At 40.7% G+C, this 14788-nt stretch overlaps 1 protein-coding gene across 3 annotated transcripts in view; it reads right to left on the bottom strand.

Annotated features, from left to right (window-relative positions):
- Positions 1–13378, bottom strand: part of LOC133489990 (WD repeat-containing protein 7) — a 104794-nt gene extending 91416 nt beyond the window's left edge. Inside the window, exons 1-10 of one of the 3 annotated variants that reach the window (XM_061799389.1) lie at positions 13170–13378; positions 11123–11294; positions 9570–9676; positions 4840–4918; positions 4447–4621; positions 3113–3189; positions 2885–3004; positions 2631–2776; positions 2365–2464; positions 797–950 (exon numbers count right to left, since the gene is read on the bottom strand). In XM_061799389.1, the coding sequence (XP_061655373.1) occupies positions 797–950; positions 2365–2464; positions 2631–2776; positions 2885–3004; positions 3113–3189; positions 4447–4621; positions 4840–4918; positions 9570–9676; positions 11123–11281 (1117 nt within the window). In that variant the 5' untranslated portion in view covers positions 11282–11294; positions 13170–13378. The remainder of the gene's footprint in view (positions 1–796; positions 951–2364; positions 2465–2630; positions 2777–2884; positions 3005–3112; positions 3190–4446; positions 4622–4839; positions 4919–9569; positions 9677–11122; positions 11295–13169) is intronic. The other 2 variants (XM_061799390.1, XM_061799391.1) reach the window with 2 other exon arrangements.
- Positions 13379–14788: the final 1410 nt, after the last annotated feature.

The following is a 14788-nucleotide window of genomic DNA, read 5'->3' on the forward strand; positions in this document are numbered from 1 at the left end:
GGAACGTAGATCGACCGGTAAATTGAGAGCTACGCCTTTCGACTGAGCTCCTTCTTCACCACAAGGGACCGATACAAAGTCCGCATCACTGCAGATGCTGCATCGAGCCGCCTGTCGATCTCCCGTTCCATTCTTCCCTCACTTGTGAACAAGACCCTAAGATAATTTAACTCTCATCCCCGACCCAGAGAGGGCACTCCACCCTTTTCCGACTGAGGACCATGAACTCAGATTTGGAGGTGCTGATTCTCATCACAGTTGCTTCACACTCAGCTGGGAACCGCTCCAGTGAGAGTTGGAGATCACTTTACTCCGCAGCGCAGTCGTCTTTGTTTGAATCCAAAAGCCAGTATATTTTTAGCCTTCGCACGTCTTGTGACGTAGTACTGTCAATAACTGACGGCCAATAAAGTTCTGTTTTTAATCTTGGTGAAAAAACATGTCGGAGGTGTGGGACTTTTTCGCGGTGTCTGAGACAGACAACACGAAAGCCATTTGCAATCTGTGCAAAACTGAAGAACCTCGTGGGGGAATGTCCTCTAAATGCTTCAACACAACAAAATTGATCAGACCCCTGAAGAATGTACACAAGGAGGAGTATGCTGCGTTCAAACAACGCAGTATGGAAAAGGAAAATCTAACAACCAAACAGACGCTAACGCAAACAACGCTGGACAACACCTGTCCATATCGCCGGGGCAGTGGGAAAGTCAGAGTTGGCACGTGGAAGCTGATGGAGTTCATTTTGCTGGCCGACCTCCCTTTTAATGTTGTGGAATTTTGACAACTCATTTACCCTGACCTGCCGGAGTGGTCAGTGGGCATGGAGGCGAGGAGTCTGGCATGCTCCAGAGAGACAGTCGGCCTGCAGAGTCTCCCTGGATCAGTAGCTTATAGAAGGGCTCCCGTCGACCAAAGAAGAGGCGAGTCACAGGAGGACAAATCAGGAGCTAGAAAGTGGCAGAAGGTGGAGGAGACTTCTGAGGCCCTGTGTAACCTGGTGCTCCAAAGCACATTATTGACACATGCAAAGGTTAAGGAAGCTGAGCCCATAACTAATCAGACGATACACCTCGTATTTAGTTATTTGAACAACATTTTGGCCTGCTGAGATACAAGTCTGTGGGCCCTTGGGACATTTTCCATCTCATGAGCATACTATAAGTTTTTCTATCCCAATATATTTTACCATATGACTGACCACCACTTTGATTTATACAGGTATATAGAGTATTATACTTGATTTACATTGTGTTCCAAATTATTAAGCATATTCTGTTTCTGTTCAGTCAATGCAATTTACAGCAAATGCATGTTTTGATCAACAATTATTATTTCTAATTTCTTAATTTTCTAAAATATGTGGATTTTATTGCACAAAACGACCATAAAGTCTTATTCGGTACAAAATTACTCAGAATACAGTGCTTCAAATTATTATTATGCACAGCCATTCCAAAAAAATAACAAATAAATTCTGGCATGGCATAGATATACAGTATATACCACTCAAGTTACATTAAGATAGGAACCTCAAGTCGATGTCAGCTTTAACAAACTAATTCCATGGAAACTATGGTTTCTCTCCTCTATCTCATTTAAGGATGCGTCGCTGCTGCTGGGCACGGTGTGTGTGGAGTTCTGCCCGTGCCCGCGTGTGTTTTCTCCTGGTACTCCGGTTTCATCCCAAATCATACATAATAGGTTAATTGAAGACTCTAAATTGCCCGAAGGTGTCAATGTGAGTGCAAATGGTTGTTTGATTATATGTGCCCTGCGATTTGCTGCCGACCAGTTCAGGGTATACCCTGCCCCACGCCCAGAGTCAGCTGGGATAGGCTCCAGCACACCCGCGACCCTAGTGAGGATAAGCAGTACGGAAAATGAAAAGCAAGAAAGACAGAAGAAAGAATTAAAGAAAGAAAAAAGAAAGAAAAAGAGACCAAGAGAGAGAGTGGGAGAGAGTGAGCGAGAGAGAGAGAGAGAGAGAGAGACACGGCAGCAGTGTTAACTCGTGAGGAATACAAAACAAGTCTGTGGAGTCTGCAACACGCTATTTTTGGTACAGTAAAATATTTTTGTCAAGCCGTTCGCCTTTTGCAACACATTCCAAACTAGGAAGCACACTAATTCCTCGCAGCTCATGAAAGCGACTGGATATAATAATTTGTAACTGTAGATTTACATGTCTGGAGTTAATAACTGATTTAAACAATAGTAATAACCAGTATGTTCCTTTGCAGCAGAGATGTTTTCAGTACAATTTCTATACATGGGCACTTAAAAGCCATAATAATCATCATTTCGTCTATTGGGATGCGGTTTAACCTTTAGCAGGTATGAAACAATACCTTCGTAACTGACCTGTTTGTCTGTTAGATTCTCTAGGCTGTAGATCAATGGCGGAATTGAGCCTTCTTTTTTGCCCACATCACTTCGGAAATGTACACTAGCAGGTAGACAGCTGGGAAACAGATAATATAAAAAAAATAAGAATAATAAATTAAATTATAAATCAATAAATAATATCTGATTCTGAATATTGTTGGTCTAGAATGATCTCATATGGCTTTTGTTGGGCTATGTTGATGATGGTAATGATGATGGAGTTTGGTTACTTGGAACTATACCTGGCTGGTAGGTTGTAGATGTAACTGCAGCCGTCTTCAGTCCAGATGATGACTTTGTCTGCTGCAATGAACTCTCCCCCAGCCCAGGCCTTGTCAATGTCACTGGGCACGGAGCAGAGCAGTGAATAGTCAACTGCATCAAAAACCTAACAGACACAAACATATTTGGGATTCAATTTAAAGGCAAAGTGGAGCTGTGCTGCACTAATCTGCAACTACTATGATCAGCACTTAGTTAGGTCGTCAGCTCTTACCCTCCAGAACTTGGAGCAGACAACCAGCAGGCTGCTCTGAGTGAAAGTACAGAACGAAATACTCTGACAGCCCTGACAGTAGATGGGCTTGGACTCCTCTTCAAACACCGGGTCCAGGTCCTGAGGGGATGTTTTTTCTTTTCATTAACATACTGTATTTATCATCATACGTTTGTGGATACAAAAAATAAAGATGTTCTCTTTTTCTGAATGACCAATCACCACTACCTGCATCCTGTTGACCTCTGCTGTGATCATCCAGACTTTTAAAATGCCTGTCACTGACACTGCCACGACTGTGTCCTCTGCAGAAAAAGACTCCAGTCATAATGTATGCTTGGATCCCTCTAATGAAATAGCTGATGTGTGTAGTGTTAGTTAGCCCTACTGTTGTGCAAATTAATTTGAGTTTCCAGGACATCTAAAGACCATTCATAGCACGGATACACAATTGTAATCACGATTCTATTTTAATTCAATTTTAGTTGTGATTGCAATTTTAGCTGCTACAATTAAATGAGCCTGATCATCTGCGATGTTTTGACATTTATAATGCAGACACTGCTGCATAATTATGACAAGTGCTTCATATGCTGCAGTGCCCGCAACCAAGTCAGCCAGCCACCACGGGGCGAAAATATCTAAAGCGTCATTGAGCACAGCCAACGCGCTACAGGGCCAACTTCAAGATAAAGGCCAAAAATGGCATTGATGTCCAATGAAGTAATACATGAAGCTTTTATTTTGAAGTTAGCCCTCTCAGCACGTTGCCGGAGAGGCTGTGTGTCACGGTAAGACACTATTAATCGTTGTAGCGGTTGGCCTGACCGCAGTGGCGGAAAAAAAAGCACGGGAGAAAATAGAGAGGGAAATCACAACTGTGGAGTTCTTTGCAGTTTGCGACTGTGACCGACTAACCAATGATCAAGCAGAACAACAGAGACTTAACTGTCCTTGACAATTCACTATATTGACGGGGATTTTCAAATGAAAAGTTCTTGCTTACAGACCAATGTTATTGCCTTTTATGCATTAACTGTATTTGCTTCCATTAAGTTGCAATTCGTGACGGCACTTTTTAATGGCATATTTATTCAGTTAGCCCTTGCCCTTGGTAAACGAGAATTTTTTTGGTGCATTTATTTTATTATAATCTATCATTCATTATTATTTCAAGATTAATTTTGCACAGAAAACTGTTGCATATTGTTTGTTGAAAAGTACTGCAATAAAAATAAAGATTTTTCCCGAACATGGGGACTAATCGTGATTAATAAACGTGATCACAATATTGATTAAAATAATCAGTATTATTATTTTGGCCATAATCGTGCAGCCTTAATTCATCACAAGCAGTCCGGATTTCAGTCTATCCAAGTAAACATCACTGAGGGCAAATATTGGACAATGTAGTTCAAGGAAGTCTAACAATCCTAAACAATAATTTGCATGCTTAAAGTGCAAAGTCTTGCAACACAGAAGGAGTAAACAAAAAGTATAGACCCATTGCAAGTTTGCCCAGAACATTACATTAGGGGAAAAAAGATAATTAGGAGTTAAACCTTGTGTGCGGTGTGATCGGATAATGCTCATGGAACTGATCCAGTCAGGGGAGATTTTGGACACCAGCGAGTACAGCACCTCCAGACTGGTGGCATCTACCACAAGAATCTCAGGGTAATGGCCATTACAGAGCAGACGACCTTCTCGCTGAGTGCCAATAGTGAACTGATAGAACTATGGAATCACATGGGAAAACAAACGGGGAAACCAGATTCAAAAGGTGATGAAAGCTGGCAACAGAAGTAGTTCAATCAAATTAATGCTTGCCAGTCATTTCAACACAAGTGTCTTCCATGGTACATTACATGACAATCTATGTTAATTGTTAGAAAGAGACTTACGTTTCTATTTACAAATAAACAATATAAAATGGACAATATCAATTAATTTACCTGTATGCCAGTGTGAGCGCAAGCCAGTTTGGTAAATTCAATACAGCGACCATCATTTACATCCCATAAACACATCTCCCTGGAGACACAAAAAAAGTGATTATACACAAAAAAATGGCAAGATTTCTGAATGCAACTAAGGCGCTCGCCAATGTGTTCTCCTTTATTGTTGATTTGCCATCTATGACCTAAATGTCTGCAAAATATTAACACTTCACTGTATGAACTAAAATACTTTCTTGTACTAACTAACCAGTAGAAAAAGCTCACAAATTAGCAGAGGTGGCAAACGTATTCACATTGGGCCTCCTTCACTCATTGTGCATACGCACAGATTTGCGCTTAGATCACGCATACGTACGTTTGACGCACAAACCTATGATTTATCAATATGCTCGTACTTGTGTTCATACTCTGCAAACCAATTTAGAACATCCTCAGGCCATGCTTACGCACAAATAATGCAGGATCAGCCATCATAAATATGTCAAACATATTTGACCCATGATACACAACATATTGGAACTCTAGTCATTCATAAAAACAATAGTAACAACTTTGGCAATAATATCGCAAAAAAACAGAACTTTGCTAATGGGTTGACTGTCTTAAATACCAAATAAAAGAACACTTTATCACTTATCCTCATCCGGTTCAAGTGTTGCGTTGTACAGTTAGGATTTGTGCATTTATGTGTCACTCGCCTGCGTGCACTGCTGACGTTTTTACGCAACGAGGAAGTGCGATCAGACCGGACGCATTTCCTAGTTTTTCCAAGGCTTCAGTATTCTTTCTAATCCCTGCGATAATCTTCCTTCCATCCTTCCATTTTCCGGGCCGCTTATCCTCACTTGGGTCGCTATCCCAGCTGTCTTTGGGCGAAAGGCGGGGTACAACCTGAACCGGTCGCCAGCCAATCATAGGGCACATATAAACAAACAACCATTCGCACTCATATTTTTCAGTGATTTTGCATGTGCAGATGTCATGCAAACTGCAAACTCATTCACACACATACACACAAAGATGCTGGCGCCAATTATGACGCACTCTGGTCGACATATGTGTCTTGTACAGAGCTGCCAAGCTATAGAAATTCACTCCCAGTACAATTTATCCAAATTTGTCTGAATTTCGGAGTCACTGATGGTGTAGTGGTCCGCTCACCTGACTTTGGTGCGGGCAGCGTGGGATCAGTTCCCACTCAGTGACGGTGTGAATGGGAGTGTGAATGGTTGTCCGTGTCTATATGTGCCCTGCGACTGACTGGCGACCAGTTCAGGGTGTAGTCCGCCTTTCGCCCGAAGTCAGCTGGGATAGGCTCCAGCACCCCGTGACTCTAACCAGGATAAGCGGTGTTGACAATTGATGGATATCTGAATTTCCATATTTTCAGAATTTTGTCAAGAACATTAGCACAAGACAGTTATTGCAGTATATTATGTAATCCGACAAAAAATATTCTGCATACTATTCAATAGCACTAGATAATCATGACTCTATAATCGTAAAAGTTATTAAATTATGGCTTCAATATTTGTTATTTTAGTGTTTTTATTGCATCAAGCTTGTAATGGCGGACGCAGTTGCAGTCTGAATCAAAGTATCGTCAAAATTCGCATTTACTAATTCTGTTTTGAACCTACTCCACACACACCGAACCTTTAGAGCATGCTTCGACATAACGCCGGCATGTTTACGTACAACCGTTAGTGCTAGCACTAGCTTGCTAGGCTACGTAACATTTTGTTGCCTACTTGCGAGCCGTATCATATTAAAAGTACGTGAACATACCCCAAGCAATCCTTGAATGAACGTCCTCTCCCGAGCACCAGCGACCACCAGCACACATTTTCCCCTATTGAGTTCTTACAATACACATGATGCGATCCATTGGTGTTGTCATCGCCATGGTAACGAGCGTATCCGGTCGCGTTTGAGTTGACAAGGTAAAGCCCCGTGATCGTAAAACACGTGATGCGGTGGTATCGGAATACAAGATTTTATTGCAGTAGTCTGACAAAGAGCAGTCGTGAAAGAACAACTTTGTATTGTCGTCTGATCCACACATTACGTGTTGTCTGTCTCAGAGGTGTTGTTTGTCGCACACTGCCGACGTTTTTTTTTTTTTTTTTTTTTTTTTTTTTTTATAAATCACTTTATTGGCGGTCAGATATTTACAGTACTACTTCAAAAGACACACGACAAGGCTAAAAAATTTAGGTGAATTATGACAAAGCCGATCAGCATAAAATGATTAATTATCGGCTGATACCGATCAAGCCGATCAGATCTGTGTAAAGTCTTGCTGTCAGAGGACGTTTCCAGTGATATATTAATTCATTTCCGTTTGAAGGGGCGTCTTGTGACACCGTGAATTATTTTACATTTATATCTCCATATATATTATATATCTATTAATTGGCTTGTTAATTTGTTGTTCAAACTTGGTTATTCTCCTACAACGCGATTCCAGCCAGAGCTATGTGACAAGTGTATTGTATCACCCAATCACTTATTTCAGTGTTTTGTGACTTCATGACACAATAGTTTAGCAATTAGCCTCATGCTTTTTCGTCTTTGCCTACCCACTCCTCACCCTCCATCCGTGATAACTCAAACAATACAAAGAAGCATGGTAAGAAGTGTAGCTTATTTGCTACCATCGAGCCGATGATTCGTGACCTACAATGCGTTGACGACGGACTCACAGAGAACTTTCGCATCCGCGCCTTGGAAGCTGGGTGTGCGTGGTGGGGTGTTGTGTAATAGAATAATATATCCCTAAGCAGCTTTTTTCCCTCTCTTCACTGACAAGTTAATCTTGGACGCTGGTCTTTCAGCGACCTCTTGAGGGGGGGAAAAAACTCTCCTTTTAAAAAAGGAAATAGGGGCGGAGTTCAATGCCCGTAGAATGAATTGTTATTCATCAACATATGCACATGGGTGTGAAGAAAATTGGCCAGTACACACGTGTCATAAATCTGACGGTAACTTTGCGTATATATTTGTGCGCAGAGTGATAACATTTCTACGCATTTATTAGTGAATGAGGCCCATTGTGTACTTAAGAATGAGTACAGATACTAATGTGAATAAAGATTCATGTAAAGTATTGATTCAACCCCTGTGCTTAAATAATCATTAAAAAAAATTAAAATACAGACTGAAATTTATACAAGTACAAAATTAAAAAGTAAAATACATATTAACTGTAAATTATATAAACTACTCCTTTTTATAACTTGGCACAACGGTGGCGGGGGGGAGACTGCACACAAAATAGTTTCCCTCTTTAATTGACTTACATTGTGCTTAAATTGAAGGAAAAAAAACATGTCGCATGTTGTTTAAGAGCTAGCTATGATTGGCTACACTTCCATGCTATCAAAACAATCTCTTCCCATAGCTTTGCTAATGTTGTAAATTGAGTAAAAAAAAAAAATAATTAATTAGCTAATGTTTACAACTGAAAAATACAGTCCCCTCCAAAAGTATTGGAAGGGTTAGGTCAAGTCCTTTGTTTTTGTTGTATACTGAAGACATTTGGGTTTCAGATCAAAAGATGAATATGAGACAAAAGTTCAGAATTCCAGCTTTTATTTCATGGTATTCACATCTAGATGTGTTAAACAACTCAGGACTGAGCACCCACAAAAGAGCTTGACCTTGCCGTTCCAATACTTTTGGAGGGGACTGTACATCTAATTTGTATGTGGCTTTTCAGATAAGATGGAGATTTTTTTTTTAATGCCATAAGTAATGTTTTTAAGGCTGGCACAAGATAAAACATTTGCAACAAAAAATTCATAGAGCTGACAAAAAAACAATTGTCTTAAATAAGGTCATGGGTTGGAAACATTTTGCTTCTCCGAATCTGTGAACGTGAACTGGGAAGCATTAACAAAGATTTTATTATGTTGCTCTTTGCTAATGTTTCGCAGTTCACAGTCCTCCATGTCGCTGCTGTCCCTGTTTTGTTTTGTTATGAAACCCCAAGATCTTAAACAATCAAGATGGGGTAAAAAAGCAAAAACAAAATTGAAAGAGTAACAATCCTATTTTGTCATGAGTATAAAGTACATACATCTGTTTTCAAATGTAAGGAGTAAAAGTAAAAAGTCGTACTAAATAAATATTCAAGTAAAAATACCTGAAAAATCTACTTCAGTACAACCAGATTGGATTGTTTTTTGTAGTCACATCTATAAGACTCAGATGATTCACCTCACAAACCCAGTATTGTTTCCTTTATGTCCATCCATTCATATTTACTTTTATTTGTATTTTTTTTGTCCAGAAGTCACGTTATGACTTGCGTTTGTGCGTGTGGTAATGATGCTCCTTCACACGAAGTTGCTGAGAGATTAATGAATTTATTTAAATTTGATTCAATATTTACGGGAATGAAATGTATGTGCCTATTTTTTGCTGGTGGTTGTTTTACAGCAATTCTAGAGGCACATGCACAATGGGGGGGGGGGGGGGGGTGACCCCATCTAAGCGTGCACGTGACGGGTGAGAGAAAGGTGCTGAATTGTTTTCTTGGATGCACTTTTGCATTGACAGAAATGCTAAGGTTTAATGGTTAAAGTAATAAAAACTATATTGAGGCCTCGAAATACAAGTACTGCCTGTAACAGAACAACATTTTGCTTCGATTTATTCATATCGCCCGTGTGAATCAGAATCAGAATCATGGAACTTAAGATATAGTATTCTATACTCACCCACTCTCTGATGCGCTGACAATGTACTGTTTATCACTGCAGGCGCTGGCTTTAGACAGACAGGTGATAGAGGCTGTGTGACCAAATAACATGGCCCTGGGACAAATCTGGGAGAACGGAAACATAAAAACAATTAAAGCTGCAAGCAGCGATGAATGGGCCCTCGAACCCCCAATGCCTTTGGGGTCAGCAAAGTTCTGGCTATGCAGCGGAGGACCGCTTGCAAATCTACAGCTTTTGAAGATTAGAGCCTCCAATGTGGAGTTTTGATACATTTCTGTCAGTTGGGCACCTCACTGAAACAACTGTAAATGAGTGACTAAGATCATCCCAAATAGCAGGCGCCAAATTGTGTGTTCACTCACTCTAACAGAATATGCACACTGTTGGCACTAGGTGAAAAAGTGGTGGAGGCTGTCCTATTTAAAAGAGGGTTTTGCGCTTTTAGGTAGCTCTGATGGTAGAACATTTAGGAGAGACCTGCAAGTGCAAAATGAAGTTTGAGGTGATGAAATTAGAAGCGTTCGTGGAAAAGGCAAATATATTATTGAATTACAGAAAAGAACTCGATCACCCGACAATTTTAGGGAGGCCAGCAAACACATTAAAAACATGTTTTATATGATTTAACTTGCCCTGAGTGTCTAGTAAGGTATGTGGCCATCCTGGGTAACATTGCATTTAAAACTTGGGATGGTACACCCAGAAAACTGCTCTGAGAGGCCAGCAACAACTGCCACTGTGGCCTGAAAAGAACCAGACAGGAAATGCAGACTTAAAAGGGGTTTTGCAAGGTGGTATGGTATAACTGTTCCTTGTGACTTGCTCCAAGTCAGCCATTAGATCATTCAGAAGCTCCAAAATTGCATTTCTGAATAGATATGTCGCAATAATTTTCGGGTTTCAAAACTCTTTACACGAGCAGAAAAGGTCAACCCGCTGCTTCTATTGTGCCTGCGCTATGTTGATATCATTTTGCGCGCTCCCTTTCAGACATGGTATTTAAATTCAGCCATCGTGATTCATCTCAGATTTGATAAATCATATTGTGTGTGCTAAGTTGATCTATGTGCATATGCTCATCCAAGAATGCACAAAATAAACTGCAAAGTAGACGGGCGGGTATGCCCAGTTAGTGAATCTAGTAAAGCTTCCGCATCCGTTTGCGTGAGCAATCATGTTTGCACCCATTTTTGCACATGCAAGCCTTGAGTAAATCAAGCCAATAGTCCTTACCCACAGTATGAAATTTAGAGAAAACAAGAACGTAGTTGACACCATGCTCTCCCATATTCATTGATTAAACTCACTAGATTTAGAATCTTTATTAGCTTGTCTCCTGTCCTCAATTTGTATTATATACACTGTCAGAATCTTAAATTGTAATCAAATAAACCTTCTTGAAGGAGTGGCTCACTGTATAAGGCCCGTAATTTTTTGATTTGATTAAGATCTGACCGTGTGGAGCTGTATTATGAGTTTTTGCTATTAGCCATTTGCCATGCCAATGATACACACAACCATGAACAACACCTATGCGATCTCATCACTACCTGCAGCTCCGATGTCATGTCCCAAAGGCAGATTTGTCCATCATGGCAGCCAGTGATGATTGTGCTGAAGTCGTCCATCACCAACAGGCTGCTGATACAGTGGGTCGGAGCCGTGCGGCCCCATAGAACAATGGGTAGAACCAGATTGTTCCCTGACATTGTGCTAATTTGTCTGGTTGGGGTTGAAATAAAAAAAGGTGTGAGTGAACACTCAAAAAAAATTCACATATTTCATTGTACAGTACTGTGTTCCAACATTGTCAGATATAAATTTAAGTGATATCCCATTCTTAACCCATAGGGTTTAATATGACATCATCAGTACCCCCTTGGCAACATCTTGAACTCTTCTGGAAAGGCTTCCCACAAAGTTCAGCAGTGTGTTTATGAGAATGTATGACTATTTTTCCAGAAGCACATTTGTGAGGTTACACACTGACGTTGGACGAGAAGGCCTGGCTCTCAGCCTCTGCTCTAATTAATCCAAAAGAGTTCTGTAGGGTTGAGGTCAGGATTGTGCAGGTCACTCAAGTTCATCTCCATCAAACTCTCTCAACTGTGTCTTTATGAACCTTGGTTTGTGCACAGATATGTCGGAGGAGGAAGGGGCCATCTCCAAACTGTTCCCACAAAGCTGGAAATGTCCAAAATATAGGCCCCTGAGCTCCAGTGAAAGGAAGTCTGAATGCTTCAGCATACCAAGAGATTTTGGACAGTCAAACAGTTTGGGGATTAACCCTTCCTGTTCCAACATGTCTGTACACCGGTGCACAAAGCAAGGCCCATAAAGACATGGATGAGAGAATTTGGTATAGCTGAACCTGACAGGCCTGCTCAAGAGTCAACCTCAAGACCTTTGAGTTGATTTCAAGTGATTTCAAGCCAGGCCTGCTCGTCCAACATCAGTGTGTGACCTCACAAATATGCTCCTGGACATCCTCCTTGTTGAAAGCCTTCCCACAACAGTTGAAGCTGCTTTAGCTGCAAAGGCTCGACCAACATCATATTAAACCATATGGATTTAGAATTGGATATCTCTTTAAATCATGTGTGAGTCAAGACAGGTAAGCTAATACTTTTGGCAATATAGTGTATGTTGACCAACATATATTTTGAACACTGTACAGGCAATTGCCTTATATAACAGCATTTGAAAAGATTACTTGCAAATCCAAAGATCGTATTGTCAAGGAACTTGTCATTACCATGAACATTTTTTTAATTCTTACGTTCAGATGACATCATTTTGATGACATTCCCATGGGGGTTATGTCAATGCTGTTTTTGTTCCAAGGTAACTTGATTTCATGACATAAAGGGATGGCGTACACCAACAAAAGCTTGACAGTCGCGTTTGGTTATTTGGAAAATAGCGTAGATGCAAAAACTTGTCGTGTGTTCCCAACGTGACCAACAACGGCGAGAAAATGTGTGCTGACATTTGCGATCACGCTCAAACGTTTACATGCAGCATATATATAACATTCCTGTATTCCCCTCTCGCCACGCACACCACCCAAAGGACTTTGATCATTTTGTCATTTGTGCAGACCTGCACAGCAATGAACTTAAGAGATAACACACAGCATATCGTTAAATTGAGATGTTTTGTTTCGGTGTTGTAGTGACGTACGATTAGTTCCATTTCAATTGCGCAGAGCCGTTACGTTACGTTACGTTACTAGAAGGGCTGAATTTAATTGACCGACTGGGAAAGAAATGTTGAATCTTCCCGAATTAAACCGAAATGTCAGCGATTCGTTTACGATGAGGATAGTTTACGTGTGCAGCAGTGATCAATGAAGTGCAGCTCAGGTACAAGTGCGTATGAATGACTCAACGAGCTGCCATGGGTGATTCCGTAAACTATACATGATTGCATTTTCATTATCCCCGTATTTTTCTTTCGCGTTAGACATACAAAACCCGATCGCTTACAAAGACGCTTTGCGTCACCTAAAGCCAAACAACTGTAATGTCGGGACTTCCGGGATGCTAAAGCAGCTCATAAGATAAAAATGTCACGCTTAAAGTCGTGGATACGCACCCAAAAAAAAAAAAAAAACGGCAGATCACTGTAGCATCTTCTTCGTGTTGAGTGTAAACAAAAAGATCTCAGTCGGTGATAAATAAAAACAAATACGCAGCTTGTTTTGAGCTTGTAGCTCAATCAATCCGTTGGGTGACGATCTGTCGCCATATCACGAGACATAGTGTTGATGACCCCCCCAATAACATCCGGGTGTTTCTTGTCAAAGTAAAAGCACACGGCTTGCACCAAAGCCGTATAAAAGAAAGTCAGGAGATTGCCAGGAGAGGGCGCCATCTTGTTACCCAGTCTGACATAACGTCACATGACAAGGCAATGCAACGCAACTAAACTGGGCTGGAATTAACAAGACAAGTTTTCTTGATATGGATATATTTAATACATGCTACAATTCATTTATTACAAGCTCACAATCAATTCATTTTCTTAAGATCTATAAAAATAAACACATATTTCCCAGGATATGTAGTAGATAATTCAAAATGTTAACACTATTGTCATGACACTGGAAAACAAAAAAAATTAAAATAATCATCAACAACAAAATCAATGACTTCCTAATTTAAAAAAAATGTCTATGACAGTTGTTTCACTACTGACCTCATGCTCGTTGATTTGCTGCCCATTTTGCCACCTTTAAGATTCACATTTACTAGTTATTGAGTTATTTGGGTACAACTTTTGTGTGCAATATATTTTTATTACTGTAAATCATTATTTTAGTAGTACTTTTAATTTTCCTATAGTTTCCTATATATCCATGTTACAGTGGCTTACAATAATTAATATCTTGGGAATACAACCTCTGCCTCATTTCTGATAAACATTTAAACATAATAGGCGGCACAGTGGCCGACTCGTTAGAGCGTCAGCCTCACAGTTCTGAGGACCCGGGTTCAATCCCCTGCCCCGCCTGTGTGGAGTTTGCATGTTCTCCCCGTGCCTGCGTGGGTTTTCTCCGGGCACTCCGGTTTCCTCCCACATCCCAAAAACATGCATTCATTGGAGACTCTAAATTGCCCGTAGGTGTGACTGTGCGTGCGAATGGTTGTTTGTTTGTATGTGCCCTGCGATTGGCTGGCAACCAGTTCAGGGTGTACCCCGCCTCCTGCCCGATGATAGCTGGGTTAGGCTCCAGCACGCCCGTGACCCTAGTGAGTTGAAGCGGTTCAGAAAATGGATGGATTTAAACATAAGTCACAGTATTTTAATGTTGGTCATTATGGTGGTACTTGGAGAGCAGAGTATTTTTTAGGTGGTCTTTTGGTGTAAACATTTTGAGAACCACTGCTATAGTGCTGTATTAGAAATTCATCTTTTCCTCATTTTCATGACTGAATAATTTAGTATCTCAACATCTATTTGGTTGTTGCATTCTTCATTTGAAATGCTTTTCCAGGCCTTTTACTGCAGCCTCTTTCAGTTCTTGTTTGTTTCTGGGGGTTTCTCCCTTTAGTCTCCTCTTCAAGAGGTAAAACACATGCTCTATTGGGTCAAGGTCCCGTGATTGACTTGGCCAGTCTAAGACCTTCTTCCACTTTCCCCCCCTGAAGAAGCCCTTTGTTGTGTTGGCAGTGTGTTTTGGGTCATTGTCTTGTTGCATGATGAAGCTTCTC

The sequence above is a fragment of the Phyllopteryx taeniolatus genome, chromosome 15, assembly GCF_024500385.1.
Source record: "Phyllopteryx taeniolatus isolate TA_2022b chromosome 15, UOR_Ptae_1.2, whole genome shotgun sequence".
In the NCBI taxonomy this organism is placed as follows: domain Eukaryota; kingdom Metazoa; phylum Chordata; class Actinopteri; order Syngnathiformes; family Syngnathidae; genus Phyllopteryx; species Phyllopteryx taeniolatus.